Source organism: Oncorhynchus keta, chromosome 19, assembly GCF_023373465.1.
Source record: "Oncorhynchus keta strain PuntledgeMale-10-30-2019 chromosome 19, Oket_V2, whole genome shotgun sequence".
Lineage (NCBI taxonomy): Eukaryota > Metazoa > Chordata > Actinopteri > Salmoniformes > Salmonidae > Oncorhynchus > Oncorhynchus keta.
Genome location: NC_068439.1, coordinates 84,461,483 through 84,478,554, shown reverse-complemented (window position 1 = coordinate 84,478,554; position 17,072 = coordinate 84,461,483). Strand labels below are relative to the sequence as shown.

Below are 17,072 nucleotides of genomic sequence, written 5' to 3'. Positions count from 1 at the left end.
CACTAGCCTAACTAAAAGGGGGGGGTAGCCTATAGTCAGGGCTCAATATCCTCATTAAAGTTATCCCATGTTTGCTGTTGTTGGGATATGAGAGCAATCTAATCAGACTTCCCTCTACCTATTTATGCCACAATACACGTGTTCAAAGGAGGATCCTAGTAATGATGAGTTTATTATCATTGGGTCCAAGCCTCCAAACAGTTCCAGAAGCTGCCAGAAGAGGAAGCAGAAGCAGCTGTTCCACCTTTATCTCTCAGTACATCTAACGGTCTTGTTGATGGTATCACGCTATATACTATAATAACGTATATACTATAGTAACGTATATACTTTAGTAACTTATATACCATAATAACATATATACTGTAGTAACCTATATACCATAATAATGTATATACTATAATAACATATATACTATAGTAACTTATACTATAATAACATATATACTATAATAACATATATACTATAGTAACTTATACTATAATAACATATATACTATAATAACATATATACTATAGTAACTTATACTATAATAACATATATACTATAGTAACTTATACTATAATAACATATACTATATTAACTTATATACTATAATAACGTAACTATGATAGCATATACTACAATAACATACATCTATTATAATTTAAATATATTAACATATACTATAATAACATATATATATATATACAAAAAAAAAACTTTATTTAAGGAAACATTTCTGTAACTTACTTTTTTGTTTTACATAGTTGTTCAAAGTGTCTTTCACCCTATTTGTATGTGTCCCCCTTTGTAAAAACAGTAGGGTTTCTGTTGTTGAATTAAATCAAACAACATAATCTAAATCTTTTGCTTCTGTCACAGTTGCTTCCGCGTTGGCCCATCGCAGCCGGGGGGCACGGGGCTAACGGTCTCAATGGCGCCCTGGTCCTATGGGTCCTGGTCAAAAGCAGCGCACTATAAAGGGAATATGGCGCCATTTGGGAGACCAGCAGGCCGAGACTTGACTGGCATTCCCGAGGCGTCTCCTGGCAACCTCGGTCTCCTGACTCAACTGTTTTTGCCCCTATGCTCCCCAACGAGTGATGGGCATTCCGAGTATTTTTGGTGAGTCGGCTCAATTGACTCGGTTCACGTAAAGTAGCCGGCTCATTTGGCTCCCAAACAGTTCTATGTTCAAAATGCTCAAAAATGGACCAACCATAGCAAAATTGCAAATCTCCAATATAAAGACCAAAAGTTACACTACCATTATGCCAGATGGCCAGCAAAATGTTTTTTTACGCACTGAAAAATCAGCGTGCACCAGATTGACACGCTCTCCCGCTATGTGTTGCTTCTACAGTGAGGATTCACTCTCTTTACATAATTATTTTGTAATTTATCTGCAGAAAAACGTTGTTTTGAGCTTAAAAAGCAGTAGCAGTATGCAAATAAGCGAGACAAATGAACGGCTCTTTCACCGATGAGATTCGGTTCCCGACGTTGAACAAAAATATTCATTCAAAAAGAGCCGTTCGCTCGTGAACGAGCCATCACTATCCCCTACATTTAAACAAGTGGACTGAATTTGGACTGAAATAACTGTTACTTATATCACTGATAGCGGGTGTACGCAAGCCGCTCTTCAATGAATTGCCTTTAATCAGCGATGGACTGGATTTAATCCGATCGCGCAATAGGTTACGAGAACGATCCAGGTAAATGTGCGCCATGTATGCGTCTGATTTAGTTTGGTAATAGGGGATTCCGACACTGCTTTACATTCTATTACATTCAGGCCTACATAAGAGAAAAATACTTGAGCATGATGTATTTTAGCCGTAGAAAAAGCTATACGGCGATAGAACAGCGCAACATGTAACATTATTGGTTTATCCAGTGAATTGGAATATCACATTGCGCATTTCAATAAATGTATCATCTTCAATCTCTGAAGTCATTCAGTCATTCAAACGTCATAATATACTACTGCGTAACGCAGCACAGTGCTGTAGGGCTAATCTAAAAAAAAAAAAACATTTTATAAAGGGTTTCTCCCCGGAAAATGAAATGCCAGAAACTGCCATGAGAATTTCGACGCGGTTGAAATATTAACTCGGACTGCATGCGTAGCCTAATGTCTGGCCTTTTCTCACGGTAGCTCTAATGACGGGTAAACGCTTTGTAGATACAGTTTACATATTCAGAACGGGCTTCGATCTTACTGCAATGTTATTGCAAAAGAGGATACAGCCTAATGCAAATAAATAGAGGGCACAGTGCACGCATGGTTTCGTATTTATTTAGCGCACATTATTTTATCACAGTTCCTTGTTGATCAATATAATATCTCTATAGCCTTCTGTATGATCAATAGTGATCTCTCTCTCTCTCTGTGTGTGTGTGTGTGTGTGTGTGTGAGAGAGAGAGAGAACAACAGTCTCAGTCGAGACATTCCATGCAGCAGGTAGTCATGACTACAAGAGTGAAAATTAACAGTTCAGCAGTATCCTAATTAAGAAAAAGTTTTTTTGTCTACAAAAGAGTCAGATCTGAAATGAATCACCAAACACTAAATGCCATTTTACTGAACTGAATCACCAAACACTAAATGTCATGTTTCTGAACTGAACTGAATCACCAAACACTAAATGTCATGTTTCTGAACTGAACTGAATCACCAAACACTAAATGTCATGTTACTGAACTGAATCACCAAACACTAAATGCCATGTTACTGAACTGAATCACCAAACACTAAATGCCATGTTTCTGAACTGAATCACCAAACACTAAATGTCATGTTACTGAACTGAATCACCAAACACTAAATGCCATGTTACTGAACTGAATCACCAAACACTAAATGCCATGTTTCTGAACTGAACTGAATCACCAAACACTAAATGTCATGTTACTGAACTGAATCACCAAACACGAAATGTCATGTTACTGAATCACCAAACACTAAATGTCATGTTACTGAACTGAATCACCAAACACTAAATGTCATGTTACTGAACTGAATCACCAAACACTAAATGCCATGTTACTGAACTGAATCACCAAACACTAAATGTCATGTTACTGAACTGAATCACCAAACACTACATGTCATGTTACTGAACTGAATCACCAAACACTAAATGTCATGTTACTGAACTGAATCACCAAACACTAAATGTCATGTTACTGAACTGAATCACCAAACACTACATGTCATGTTACTGAACTGAACTGAATCACCAAACACTAAATGTCATGTTACTGAACTGAATCACCAAACACTAAATGTCATGTTACTGGACTGGACTGAGTCACCACCCACTGAACAGTTACCTGACTGAATCCCAAACACTAAATGTCATGGGGTTACTGAACTGAATCACCAAACACTAAATGTCATGTTACTGAACTGAATCACCAAACACTAAATGTCATGTTTATCAACTGAACTGAATTTTAAACACTAAATGTCATGTTTTACTGAACTGAATCAAAACACTAAATGTCATTTACTGAACTGAATCATCAAACCTAAATCATGTTTCTGATAACTGAATCACCAAACACTAAATGTCATGGAACTGAAAATGTCCAAACACTAAATGTTCTTCCATGAACTGAATACCCAAACACAGACATGTCACCCATTAAATGTTTGGGATTACGGATTGACAAACACTAAATGCGTGTTCCTGTTCCCACTAAATGTCAGCAACTAATCACAAACACTAAATGTCATGTTACTGAGACAATCATTCCAAACACTAAATGTCATGTTACTGAACTGAATCAACTCTATGTTACTGAATGAGATGTTACTGAACTGAATCACCAAACACTAAATGTCATGTTACTGGAACTGAATCACCAAACACTAAATGCCATGTTTCTCTGAACTGAATCACCAGACACTAAATGCCATGTTACCTGACTCCACACCAAACACTAAATGGTTACTGAACTGAATCAACACTAAATGTCACTGGTTCTCTGAACCACCAAACACAAATGACTGGTTCTCTGAATCAACAACCAGATAATGACTGGGTTACTGAACTGAATCCAAACACCAGATATGACTGGTACTCTGATCAACACCAGAATGTCATGTTCTCTGATCCACAACAGATACATGTCATGGTTCTCTGATCCACACCAGATACTAAATGGTTACTGAACTGATCAAACACCAAATGCCTGTTTCTGAACTGACTGAATCACCAGATACACTGATGTCATGTTTCTGAACTGAATCACCAAACACCAAATACTGTTACTGGTTCTCTGAGTCAACACTGAACAGATACTGACTGGTTCTATGGGATCAACTACCAGATGCATTTTATCTGGTTTTAATGACAACTGTGACAAGATACTGAGGCCCTGGTTCTCTGATCATCACCAGATAATGACTGGCCCCAATTCCTGGAAGCTGAAAATGTCCCACGTTCTTCCATGACCTGCATAACCAGACATGTCACCCATTGAGCATGTTTGGGATTCCGGGACTAATGCATTTATGTTACAGTTGCCAATATCCAGCAACTTCTGACAGCCATGAACTCAGTAAAATATTCCAACAAAAATTGTTACATGTGAAGATGAGTTTGCTGCAAGAGGCAAATTTTGTTCAGATACTGACTGGTAAGACAACACCAGATACTGACTGGTTCTCTGTTTGGCAGGACTACTGACTGGTTCTCTGATCAACACCAGATGATTGACTGGTTCTGTCCACACCAGATACTGACTGGGTTCTGAGTCAAGAGAGATTGAGGTCTGGGGCATGTATGACTGGTTCTCAGAGTAGATACTGACTGACGATCAACACCAGGATGACATTTCTACCACATTGTTGAATACTTGTTTCTGATTGGTTTTGAAAGGCATGCTGGGTTGTGCTTTATTTATCTGTAATGCACGGCAACAACCAACAGCTGTGAAGAAGGTTCCCAAACCAAACCATATCGGTACTGGTTCTATTTGTTATACAACAAATACATTTGACGGGGTCCATCTTGATCAACCAGATTTGACTTGTTCCAGATCAACAAATACACCTGTTTTCAACACCAGATACTGACTGGTTCAGGATCCAACATGAATCTGACTGGATTCAACATGAACTGACTGGTTCTCTGAACACCAGATACTGATGGTTCTCATGAATCAGACCATGGATGGTTTCATCATGAATCAGAACTGACTGGATTCAACATGAATCAGACTGGATGGATTCAACATGAATCAGAATGGATGGATTCAACATGAATCAGAATGGATGGATTCAATATGAATCAGAATGCATTTATTTACATTGACCAATTCAACATAATGAAATGAATCAGTAAAATGATGGATTAAAACATGAATCAGAATGGATGGTTTTATATTTTGTTCAGTAATGGTTCAACATGAATCAGAATGGTTTCAACATGAATCAGAATGGATTCAACATGAATGAGGTTGGATTCAACATGAATTAGGTTGGGGCATGAATCAACCGTCTCAGATGGATTCAACATGAATCACCAATTGTTGAATATTCAACATGTTTCTGATTGGTTTGAAACATGAATCAGAATGGATGGATTCAACATGAATCATTCAACATGAAGAATGGTTCCCAAATGGATTCAACATGAATCGGTAGATTGATGTACAACAAAAACATTTCCTCATGGGGACCTCCATCTTGTTGGATGATTTGATTCAACATGAATCAGAATGGATTCAACATGAATCAGAATGGATGGATTCAACATGAATCAGAATGGATTCAACATGAATCAGAATGGATTCAACATGAATCAGAATGGATTCAACATGAATCAGAATGGATTCAACATGAATCAGAATGGATTCAACATGAATCAGAATGGATTCAACATGAATCAGAATGGATTCAACATGAATCAGAATGGATGGATTCAACATGAATCAGAATGGATGGATTCAACATGAATCAGAATGGATGGATTCAACATGAATCAGAATGGATTCAACATGAATCAGAATGGATTCAACATGAATCAGAATGGTTTCAACATGAATCAGAATGGATGGATTCAACATGAATCAGAATGGATGGATTCAACATGAATCAGAATGGATGGATTCAACATGAATCAGAATGGATGGATTCAACATGAATCAGAATGGATGGATTCAACATGAATCAGAATGGATTCAACATGAATCAGAATGGATTCAACATGAATCAGAATGGATTCAACATGAATCAGAATGGATTCAACATGAATCAGAATGGATGGATTCAACATGAATCAGAATGGATGGATTCAACATGAATCAGAATGGATTCATCGTGAATCAGAATGGATTCATCATGTTAATTCATTATGAATGAGTTCATTGTGAAGCCATTGAAAAGATGACTTGAGAACCCCTGCATTCTAATCAAATCAAACTTTATTTATACAGAACATTTCAGACATGGAACACAGCACAATGTGCTTCCCAGGAAAAAACTATGAAAATATGAACTGAAATATTTACTACACAACATGAGGATAAAAAATGAATTATATGATCCATTATGACAACTGTCTTAGTTACTATGGATTTGAATGTAGATGTACATTATGTGTGAAAGGCAGGTCAGTGATCAATGACCTGATAGAAATGAAACCAAGGGCAGGTTTAATGTCAGACAGTACCTGTATACTGTACGGCTGCATTCCAAACGGTTCCCTGTTACCTATATACTGTACGGCTGCATTCCAAACAGTTCCCTGTTACCTATATACTGTACGGCTGCATTCCAAACGGTTCCCTGTATACTGTACGGCTGCATTCCAAACGGTTCCCTGTTCCCTTCACAGTGCACCACGTATGACTAGGGAATAGTAGGGCTCAATTTGGGACACAGAGCCTGTATAAAACTCCCACATCAACAGACAGTGGGAACTAAGGCTGAGCTGAATCATTTTAGTCAAGTCATTTCTGATTTGCTCAGACCAGAGAAGCTTCAATCTGCTTTACTCAGCAAGTGTAGGGGGCCCCATTATATTTGACATCATTGTTTTCTCTGTTCGTGTCTTTGATTCGTAGACACAAGAGGACGTCTCATCCTCATCCCAGACTGGAAACACCAAGGATACACAGAGGAAGCTTTGAAGCGGGAGCTCTAAATGAAGGAGGCTTTTTTCAAAATGACTTAAATCCTAATCTGGATTACCTCTGTCTTTGTGCTGTCCTCATAGAGAAACCATCAGAGCCAGTCAGAATGGTGACGCATCACACCCACAGAGAATGGTCTATTACATTGAATTAAACCACCACACAAAGGGCCACAACCACCATTTCACAGTGTAGAGCTACAACAATCTAGAACACAGGTAGAACAAAGAATTGTTCTAATCTATTCTCACAAGATCTACAACCACCCACTCACAAACACAAGTCAGAGCGACGGAGGCCCCGGTGAAGAGTACATCATACTGCGACCAACTTCTCTTGACTACGACCACTAGTTTGATTCTGGTAGCCAGGTGTGGTTCTTATTCCCGGGGTTGTCATGGAAGCAGGCTCCACCCCTAGGATCAAGGTGTATAGTGCCTGGGATCAGGTGGAGGAGACAGACCAGGTGAGAAACAATCTGTCCCTCATGACCACACCCGGTATACTGCCAAAAGAGAATGGGCTTCCCATCTGTGCCTCGTTTCTCTCTAGGTTTCTTCCTTTTAGGGAGTTTTTACTTAGCCTACCGAGCCACACTGATCTTTTAGGGAGTTTTTACTTAGCCTCGCGAGCCACACTGATCTTCTAGGGAGTTTTTCCCCAGTAGCCTCGCGAGCCACACTGATCTTCTAGGGAGTTTTTCCCCAGTAGCCTCGCGAGCCACACTGATCTTCTAGGGAGTTTTTCCCCAGTAGCCTCGCGAGCCACACTGATCTTCTAGGGAGTTTTTCCCCAGTAGCCTCGCGAGCCACACTGATCTTCTAGGGAGTTTTTCCCCAGTAGCCTCGCGAGCCACACTGATCTTCTAGGGAGTTTTTCCCCAGTAGCCTCTGATCTTCTAGGGAGCCACACTGATCTTCTAGGGAGTTTTTCCCCAATAGCCTCACGAGCCACACTGATCTTCTAGGGAGTTTTTCCCCAGTAGCCTCGCGAGCCACACTGATCTTCTAGGGAGTTTTTCCCCAATAGCCTCGCGAGCCACACTGATCTTCTAGGGAGTTTTTCCCCACACTGATCTTCTAGGGAGTTTTTCCCCAGTAGCCTCGCGAGCCACACTGATCTTCTAGGAGTTTTTCCCCAATAGCCTCGCGAGCCACACTGATCTTCTAGGGAGTTTTTCCCCAGTAGCCTCGCGAGCCACACTGATCTTCTAGGGAGTTTTTCCCCAATAGCCTCACGAGCCACACTGATCTTCTAGGGAGTTTTTACCCAGTAGCCTTGCGAGCCACACTGATCTTCTAGGGAGTTTTTCCCCAGTAGCCTCGCGAGCCACGCTGATCTTCTAGGGAGTTTTTCCCCAGTAGCCTCGCGAGCCACACTGATCTTCTAGGGAGTTTTTCCCCAATAGCCTCGCGAGCCACACTGATCTTCTAGGGAGTTTTTCCCCAATAGCCTCGCGAGCCACGCTGATCTTCTAGGGAGTTTTTACCCAGTAGCCTCGCGAGCCACACTGATCTTCTAGGGAGTTTTTCCCCAATAGCCTCGCGAGCCACACTGATCTTCTAGGGAGTTTTTCCCCAGTAGCCTCGCGAGCCACACTGATCTTCTAGGGAGTTTTTCCCCAGTAGCCTCGCGAGCCACACTGATCTTCTAGGGAGTTTTTCCCCAATAGCCTCGCGAGCCACACTGATCTTCTAGGGAGTTTTTCCCCAGTAGCCTCGCGAGCCACACTGATCTTCTAGGGAGTTTTTCCCCAATAGCCTCGCGAGCCACACTGATCTTCTAGGGAGTTTTTCCCCAGTAGCCTCGCGAGCCACACTGATCTTCTAGGGAGTTTTTCCCCAATAGCCTCGCGAGCCACACTGATCTTCTAGGGAGTTTTTCCCCAGTAGCCTCGCGAGCCACACTGATCTTCTAGGGAGTTTTTCCCCAGTAGCCTCGCGAGCCACGATCTGATCTTCTAGGGAGTTTTTCCCCAATAGCCTCAATAGCGAGCCACGCTGATCTTCTAGGGAGTTTTTCCCCAATAGCCTCGCGAGCCACACTGATCTTCTAGGGAGTTTTTCCCCAGTAGCCTCGCGAGCCACACTGATCTTCTAGGGAGTTTTTCCCCCAGTAGTCTCGCGAGCCACGCTGATCTTGCGAGCTTCATACGACATTAGTGTGGCTCGCGAGGCTAGTTTCTCCGACATGTGCTTCTGCTTTGGGGTCTAGGCCGGGTTACTGTAAAGCACCATTTTCTGAATTAAAAACAGGCTTAATAATTTGTTTGATTGATTGACCAGGTGGAGGAGGAGGATGAGGAGAAGGTGGGTTCGGCTTCAGAAGACCATATGATGAACCTCAAGGCCCTGGCGCAGAAGCTGAGGCTGGAAACACGGAGGCTGTCCTACCTCGAGTGGAAGGCCTGTTTAGAGGCCCATAGCACCAAAACCCTGATTGTACCACAGCAGAGCACCAGGGACTTAGTGGAGCCAGAAGAGCAACGGGTAGTGCCCCAGAGTGAGGGCAGGTCAGACAGTGAGAGCACCAAATGTCTGGCTGAACCACAGCTACAGCAGGAGCTCCACGCAGAGCAACAAGAGGAGCAGGAGAAGGCCAAACGAGAACCGGGGGAGCCCAGAGAGAGCCTCCTGACCTCAGGTTTGACCTGGCAGCACAGCCTGCCCTCTGGAGTGCCGAGGAGACTTAAGAACATCGATGAGGCTGTGGGGTGGCTCAGGAAAGAACTGGTGAGAGCAACAGAAGTATTGGTGACTGTTTCTTGGTTCAGTGCTGTATCTCCAATACAACTGAATTCAAGTGAGAGGGGCTTCCTGTCAATGCTAGGGAGAGGGGCTTCCTGTCAATGCGAGGGAGAGGGGCTTCCTGTCAATGTTAGGGAGAGGGGCTTCCTGTCAATGCTAGGGAGAAGGGGTTCCTGTCAATGCTAGGGAGAGAGGCTTCCTGTCAATGCTAGGGAGAGGGGCTTCCTGTCAATGCTAGGGAGAGGGGCTTCCTGTCAATGCTAGGGAGAGGGCTTCCTGTCAATGCTAGGGAGAGGGGTTTCCTGTCAATGCTAGGGAGAGGGGCTTCCTGTCAATGCTAGGGAGAGGGCTTCCTGTCAATGCTAGGGAGAGGGGTTTCCTGTCAATGCTAGGGAGAGGGCTTCCTGTCAATGCTAGGGAGAGGGGCTTCCTGTCAATGCTAGGGAGAGGGCTTCCTGTCAATGCTAGGGAGAGGGGCTTCCTGTCAATGCTAGGGAGAGGGGCTTCCTGTCAATGCTAGGGAGAGAGGCTTCCTGTCAATGCTAGGGAGAGGAGCTTCCTGTCAATGCTAGGGAGAGGGGCTTCCTGTCAATGCTAGGGAGAGGGGCTTCCTGTCAATGCTAGGGAGAGGGGCTTCCTGTCAATGCTAGGGAGAGGGCTTCCTGTCAATGAGAGTTTAAAAATCGAGTCACACTTTCCCAAAATTCCAAGGTTTTCCAGAAATCCTGATTGTAGAATACCCAAGATCAATATCAAGATCAATATCAAGATCAATATCAGGATGTAATAAGCAGCATGAAATCCAGAATCCTCCAACCAGGATTTCTGGAAAAGTTGGGAATTTGGGAAAGTGTTTGGTGACCCTATTAGAGTTTGTTCGCATCAATGTTAGGCAGATGGTCTTCCTGTCAATGTTAAGAGGGACTACACCCTTGGTGGTCAAGGCCAGACTACACCCTCTGTTGTTAGGGCCAGTCTGTCCTTGGTGGTCAAGGCCAGACTACACCCTCTGTTGTCAAGGCCAGAGACACCCTCTCCTGTTAAGACCAGGGACAGGGCTTCCTGGTCAAGGCCAGACTACACCCTCTCCTGTCAAGGCCAGGGAGACCCTTCCTGTCAATGCCGGGAGAGGGGCTTCCTGTTGTCAAGGCCAGAGGGACACCCTCTCCTGTTAAGACCAGACTACACCCTTGGTGGTCAAGGCCAGAGGGGCTTCCCCTCTGTTGTTAAGGCCAGTCTACACCCTTGGTGGTCAAGGCCAGACTACACCCTTCCTGTTAAGACCAGACTACACCCTTGGTGGTCAAGGCCAGACTACACCCTTGGTGGTCAAGGCCAGACTACACCCTCTCTGTTAAGACCAGTCTACACCCTCTGTTGGGAAGGGCTTCCTTGGTGGTCAAGGCCAGACTACACCCTTCCTGTCAAGACCAGTCTACACCCTCTGTTGTTAAGACCAGACTACACCCTCTATTGTTAAGACCAGACTACACTCCTCTGTTGTTAAGGCCAGACTACACCCTCAATGTTAAGACCAGACTTCTCTGTTATGACCAGACTACACCCTCTGTTGTTAAGACCAGACTACACCCTCTGTTGTTAAGACCAGACTACACCCTCTGTTGTTAAGACCAGACTACACCCTTGGTGGTCAAGGCCAGACTACACCCTCTGTTATTAAGGCCAGACTACACCCTCTGTTGTTAAGGCCAGACTACACCCTATGTTGTTAAGGCCAGACTACACCCTTGGTGGTCAAGGCCAGACTACACCCTATGTTGTTAAGGCCAGTCTACACCCTCTGTTGTTAAGGCCAGACTACACCCTCTGTTGTTAAGGCCAGACTACACCCTCTCATTGTTAAGGCCAGACTACACCCTCTATTGTTAAGGCCAGACTACACCCTCTGTTGTTAAGGCCAGTCTACACCCTCTGTGGTTAAGGCCAGACTACACCCTCTGTTGTTAAGGCCAGTCTACACCCTCTGTGGTTAAGGCCAGACTACACCCTCTATTGTTAAGGCCAGACTACACCCTCTGTTGTTAAGGCCAGTCTACACCCTCTGTTGTTAAGGCCAGACTACACCCTGTTGTTAAGGCCAGACTACACCCTCTATTGTTAAGGCCAGACTACACCCTCTATTGTTAAGGCCAGACTACACCCTCTATTGTTAAGGCCAGACTACACCCTCTATTGTTAAGGCCAGACTACACCCTCTGTTGTTAAGGCCAGACTACACCCTCTATTGTTAAGGCCAGACTACACCCTCTGTTGTTAAGGCCAGACTACACCCTTGGTGGTCAAGGCCAGACTACACCCTCTATTGTTAAGGCCAGACTACACCCTCTGTTGTTAAGGCCAGACTACACCCTCTGTGGTTAAGGCCAGACTACACCCTCTGTTGTTAAGGCCAGACTACACCCTCTGTGGTTAAGGCCAGACTACACCCTCTGTTGTTAAGGCCAGTCTACACCCTCTGTGGTTAAGGCCAGACTACACCCTCTGTTGTTAAGGCCAGACTACACCCTCTGTTGTTAAGACCAGACTACACCCTCTGTTGTTAAGACCAGACTACACCCTCTGTTGTTAAGGCCAGACTACACCCTCTGTTGTTAAGGCCAGACTACACCCTCTGTTGTTAAGGCCAGACTACACCCTCTGTTGTTAAGGCCAGACTACACCCTCTGTGGTTAAGGCCAGAATACACCCTCTGTTGTTAAGGCCAGACTACACCCCTGTTGTTAAGGCCAGACTACACCCCCTGTTGTTAAGGCCAGACTACACCCTCTGTTGTTAAGGCCAGACTACACCCTCTGTTGTTAAGGCCAGACTACACCCTTTATTGTTAAGGCCAGACTACACCCTCTGTTGTTAAGGCCAGACTACACCCTCTGTTGTTAAGGCCAGACTACACCCTCTGTTGTTAAGGCCAGACTACACCCTCTGTTGTTAAGGCCAGACTACACCCTCTGTGGTTAAGGCCAGACTACACCCTCTATTGTTAAGGCCAGACTACACCCTCTGTTGTTAAGGCCAGACTACACCCTCTGTGGTTAAGGCCAGACTACACCCTCTGTTGTTAAGGCCAGACTATACCTAGGGCTGTTGCGGTGACCATATTACCAACACACTGGCATTAACATCTACTGTCAACATTAGAAACAAACTATTCAATCCGATCACACCTTTTCAAGGTAATGTTTCTACGTTCACAGAGACCGTAAACTTTTGCATCTGTCGGCTCAATCGGAAATGAACGTTAAATGTCATTAGCATTACAATGCAGATCCTCTACGGTCAGTTTTGAATCAATCCCTAAATCTCTACCCCCCTCCAGAATGAAATGCCTCTCCAGGACCAGCAGTTGGCCCATCAGCTGATGCGTCTCCATAGCGACATCAACAAAGTGAAGATCGAGCAGACGTGTCACCAGCACCGCCGCATGCTCAACGATGCCACCTACGGGCTGGAGGAGAGAGATGAGTTGAGTGACCTGCTCTTTGACTCCCCCGTCACACCCGGGTTCGGACTCTCCACCCCGCTGAGACTCATAGGGGTCACCAAGATGAACATAAACTCTCGACGCTTTTCCCTCTGCTAGCTAGCGAGAGAGAGAGAGAGAGAGAGAGAGAGAGAGAGAGAGAGAGAGAGAGAGAGAGAGAGAGAGAGAGAGAGAGAGAGAGGAGCATGTAGTTTGTTTTCTATGTCAGTGGGAGGAGCATATAGTTTGTTTTCTATGTCAGTGGGAGGAGCATATAGTTTGTTTTCTATGTCAGTGGGAGGAGCATATAGTTTGTTTTCTATGTCAGTGGGAGGAGCATATAGTTTGTTTTCTATGTCAGTGGGAGGAGCATATAGTTTGTTTTCTATGTCAGTGGGAGGAGCATATAGTTTGTTTTCTATGTCAGTGGGAGGAGTATATAGTTTGTTTACTATGTCAGTGGGAGGAGCATACAGTTTGTTTACTATGTCAGTGGGAGGAGCATATTGTTTGTTTACTATGTCAGTGGGAGGAGCATATAGTTTGTTTACTATGTCAGTGGGAGGAGCATATAGATGGTTTCCAGAATGATGTAAATCCCCCCAACAGAAGCAGCTACAAATCCTCCTCTTACCATCAGCCTTAACAAGGCTTTTCCTGAAACTGAACCTGACTATTAGATATGATGGCACTTTTAAAACATTCTGATCCGGTCCTAGGTCGGGGTTCCACATTCTGATCCGGTCCTAGGCCGGGGTTCCACATTCTGATCCGGTCCTAGGCGGGGTTCCACATTCTGATCCGGTCCTAGGCCGGGGTTCCACATTCTGATCCGGTCCTAGGCCGGGGTTCCACATTCTGATCCGGTCCTAGGCCGGGGTTCCACATTCTGATCCGGTTTTAGGCCGGGGTTCCACATTCTGATCCGGTCCTAGGCCGGGGTTCCACATTCTGATCCGGTCCTAGGCCGGGATTCCACATTCTGATCCGGTCCTAGGCTGGGGTTCCACATTCTGATCCGGCCCTAGGCCGGGGTTCCACATTCTGATCAGGTCCTAGGCTGGGGTTCCACATTCTGATCCGGTCCTAGGCTGGGGTTCCACATTCTGATCCGGTTTTAGGCTGGGGTTCCACATTCTGATCCGGTTTTAGGCCGGGGTTCCACATTCTGATCCGGTCCTAGGCCGGGATTCCACATTCTGATCCGGTTTTAGGCCGGGGTTCAGTTCTGATCCGGTCCTAGGCCGGGGTTCCAAATTCTGATCCGGTCCTAGGCCGGGGTTCCCATTCTGATCCGGTCCTAGGCCGGGGTTCCACATTCTGATCCGGTCCTAGGCCGGGATTCCACATTCTGATCCGGTCCTAAGCCGGGGTTCCACATTCTGATCCGGTCCTAGGCCGGGGTTCCACATTCTGATCCCGTTTTAGGCCGGGGTTCCACATTCTGATCCGGTCCTAGGCCGGGGTTCCACATTCTGATCCGGTCCTAGGCCGGGATTCCACATTCTGATCCGGTCCTAGGCTGGGGTTCCACATTCTGATCCGGTCCTAGGCCGGGGTTCCACATTCTGATCAGGTCCTAGGCTGGGGTTCCACATTCTGATCCGGTCCTAGGCTGGGGTTCCACATTCTGATCCGGTTTTAGGCCGGGGTTCCACATTCTGATCCGGTTTTAGGCCGGGGTTCCACATTCTGATCCGGTCCTAGGCCGGGATTCCACATTCTGATCCGGTTTTAGGCCGGGGTTCCACATTCTGATCCGGTCTTAGGCCGGGGTTCCACATTCTGATCCGGTTTTAGGCCGGGGTTCCACATTCTGATCCGGTTTTAGGCCGGGGTTCCACATTCTGATCCGGTTTTAGGCCGGGGTTCCACATTCTGATCCGGTCCTAGGCCGGGGTTCCACATTCTGATCCGGTTTTAGGCCGGGGTTCCACATTCTGATCCGGTCCTAGGCCGGGATTCCACATTCTGATCCGGTCCTAGGCCGGGGTTCCACATTCTGATCCGGTCCTAGGCCGGGGTTCCACATTCTGATCCGGTCCTAGGCCGGGTTTTCTGATCCGGTTTTAGGCCGGGGTTCCACATTCTGATCCGGTTTTAGGCCGGGGTTCCACATTCTGATCCGGTCCTAGGCCGGGATTCCACATTCTGATCCGGTCCTAGGCCGGGGTTCCACATTCTGATCCGGTTTTAGGGGGGTTCCAGCATTCTGATCCGGTCCTAGGCCGGGATTCCACATTCTGATCCGGTCCTAGGCCGGGATTCCACATTCTGATCCGGTTTTAGGCCGGGATTCCACATTCTGATCCGGTTTTAGGCCGGGGTTCCACATTCTGATCCGGTTTTAGGCCGGGGTTCCACATTCTGATCCGGTTTTAGGCCGGGGTCCCACATTCTGATCCGGTCCTAGGCCGGGGTTCCACATTGTGATCATTTAGGCCGGGGTTCCACATTCTGATCCGGTTTTAGGCCGGGGTTCCACATTCTGATCCGGTCTTAGGCCGGGTTCCACATTCTGATCCGGTCCTAGGCCGGGGTTCCACATTCTGATCCGGTCCTAGGCCAGACATTCTGATCCGGTCCTAGGCGGGGTTCCAAATTCTGATCCGGTCCTAGGCGGGGTTCCACATTCTGATCCGGTCCTAGGCCGGGGTTCCACATTCTGATCCGGTCCAGGCCGGGATTCCACATTCTGATCCGGTCCTAGCCGGGGTTCCACATTCTGATCCGGTCCTAGGCCGGGTTCCACATTCTGATCCCGGTTTTAGGCCGGAGTTCCACATTCTGATCCGGTCCTAGGCCGGGTTCCACATTCTGATCCGGTCCTAGGCCGGGATTCCACATTCTGATCCGGTCCTAGGCCGGGGTTCCACATTCTGATCCGGTCCTAGGCCGGGGTTCCACATTCTGATCAGGTCCTAGGCCGGGGTTCCACATTCTGATCCGGTCCTAGGCTGGGGTTCCACATTCTGATCCGGTTTTAGGCCGGGGTCCCACATTCTGATCCGGTTTTAGGCGGGGTTCCACATTCTGATCCGGTCCTAGGCCGGGATTCCACATTCTGATCCGGTTTTAGGCCGGGGTTCGACATTCTGATCCGGTCTTAGGCCGGGGTTCCACATTCTGATCCGGTTTTAGGCCGGGGTTCCACATTCTGATCCGGTTTTAGGCCGGGGTTCCACATTCTGATCCGGTTTTAGGCCGGGGTTCCACATTCTGATCCGGTCCTAGGCCGGGGTTCCACATTCTGATCCGGTTTTAGGCCGGGGTTCCACATTCTGATCCGGTCCTAGGCCGGGATTCCACATTCTGATCCGGTCCTAGGCCGGGGTTCCACATTCTGATCCGGTCCTAGGCCGGGGTTCCACATTCTGATCCGGTCCTAGGCCGGGGTTCAAAATTCTGATCCGGTTTTAGGCCGGGGTTCCACATTCTGATCCGGTTTTAGGCCGGGGTTCCACATTCTGATCCGGTCCTAGGCCGGGATTCCACATTCTGATCCGGTTTTAGGCCGGGGTTCCACATTCTGATCCGGTCCTAGGCCGGGATTCCACATTCTGATCCGGTCCTAGGCCGGGATTCCACATTCTGATCCGGTCCTAGGCCGGGATTCCACATTCTGATCCGGTTTTAGGCCGGGGTTCCACATTCTGATCCGGTTTTAGGCCGGGGTTCCACATTCTGATCCGGTTTTAGGCCGGGGTTCCACA

General features: G+C 46.3%; 1 protein-coding gene across 2 annotated transcripts; it reads left to right on the top strand.

Annotated features, from left to right (window-relative positions):
- The first annotated feature begins 1,372 nt into the window (after positions 1–1,372).
- Positions 1,373–16,329, top strand: fam167ab (family with sequence similarity 167 member Ab). Of its 2 annotated transcripts, none has more exons than XM_052471671.1 (5): positions 1,373–1,700; positions 7,063–7,597; positions 9,426–9,863; positions 13,216–14,256; positions 16,278–16,329. In XM_052471671.1, exons 2-4 carry the CDS (start codon positions 7,529–7,531, stop codon positions 13,477–13,479), a joined length of 771 nt encoding a protein of 256 aa, XP_052327631.1. In that variant the 5' UTR covers positions 1,373–1,700; positions 7,063–7,528; the 3' UTR covers positions 13,480–14,256; positions 16,278–16,329. The 2 variants fall into 2 exon arrangements, with proteins under 2 accessions (XP_052327631.1, XP_052327629.1); XM_052471669.1 differs by having other exon boundaries at positions 1,374–1,700; positions 9,417–9,863.
- Positions 16,330–17,072: the final 743 nt, after the last annotated feature.

Bases quoted from the DNA above. Each gene is read 5' to 3' on its own strand.
- fam167ab (XM_052471669.1), top strand. From the start codon at position 7,529: ATGGAAGCAGGCTCCACCCCTAGGATCAAGGTGTATAGTGCCTGGGAT. The intron at 7,598-9,416 runs GTGAGAAACAAT...TTGATTGACCAG, and splicing joins AGGTGGAGGAGACAGACCAG to GTGGAGGAGGAGGATGAGGA. The intron at 9,864-13,215 runs GTGAGAGCAACA...ACCCCCCTCCAG, and splicing joins GGTGGCTCAGGAAAGAACTG to AATGAAATGCCTCTCCAGGA.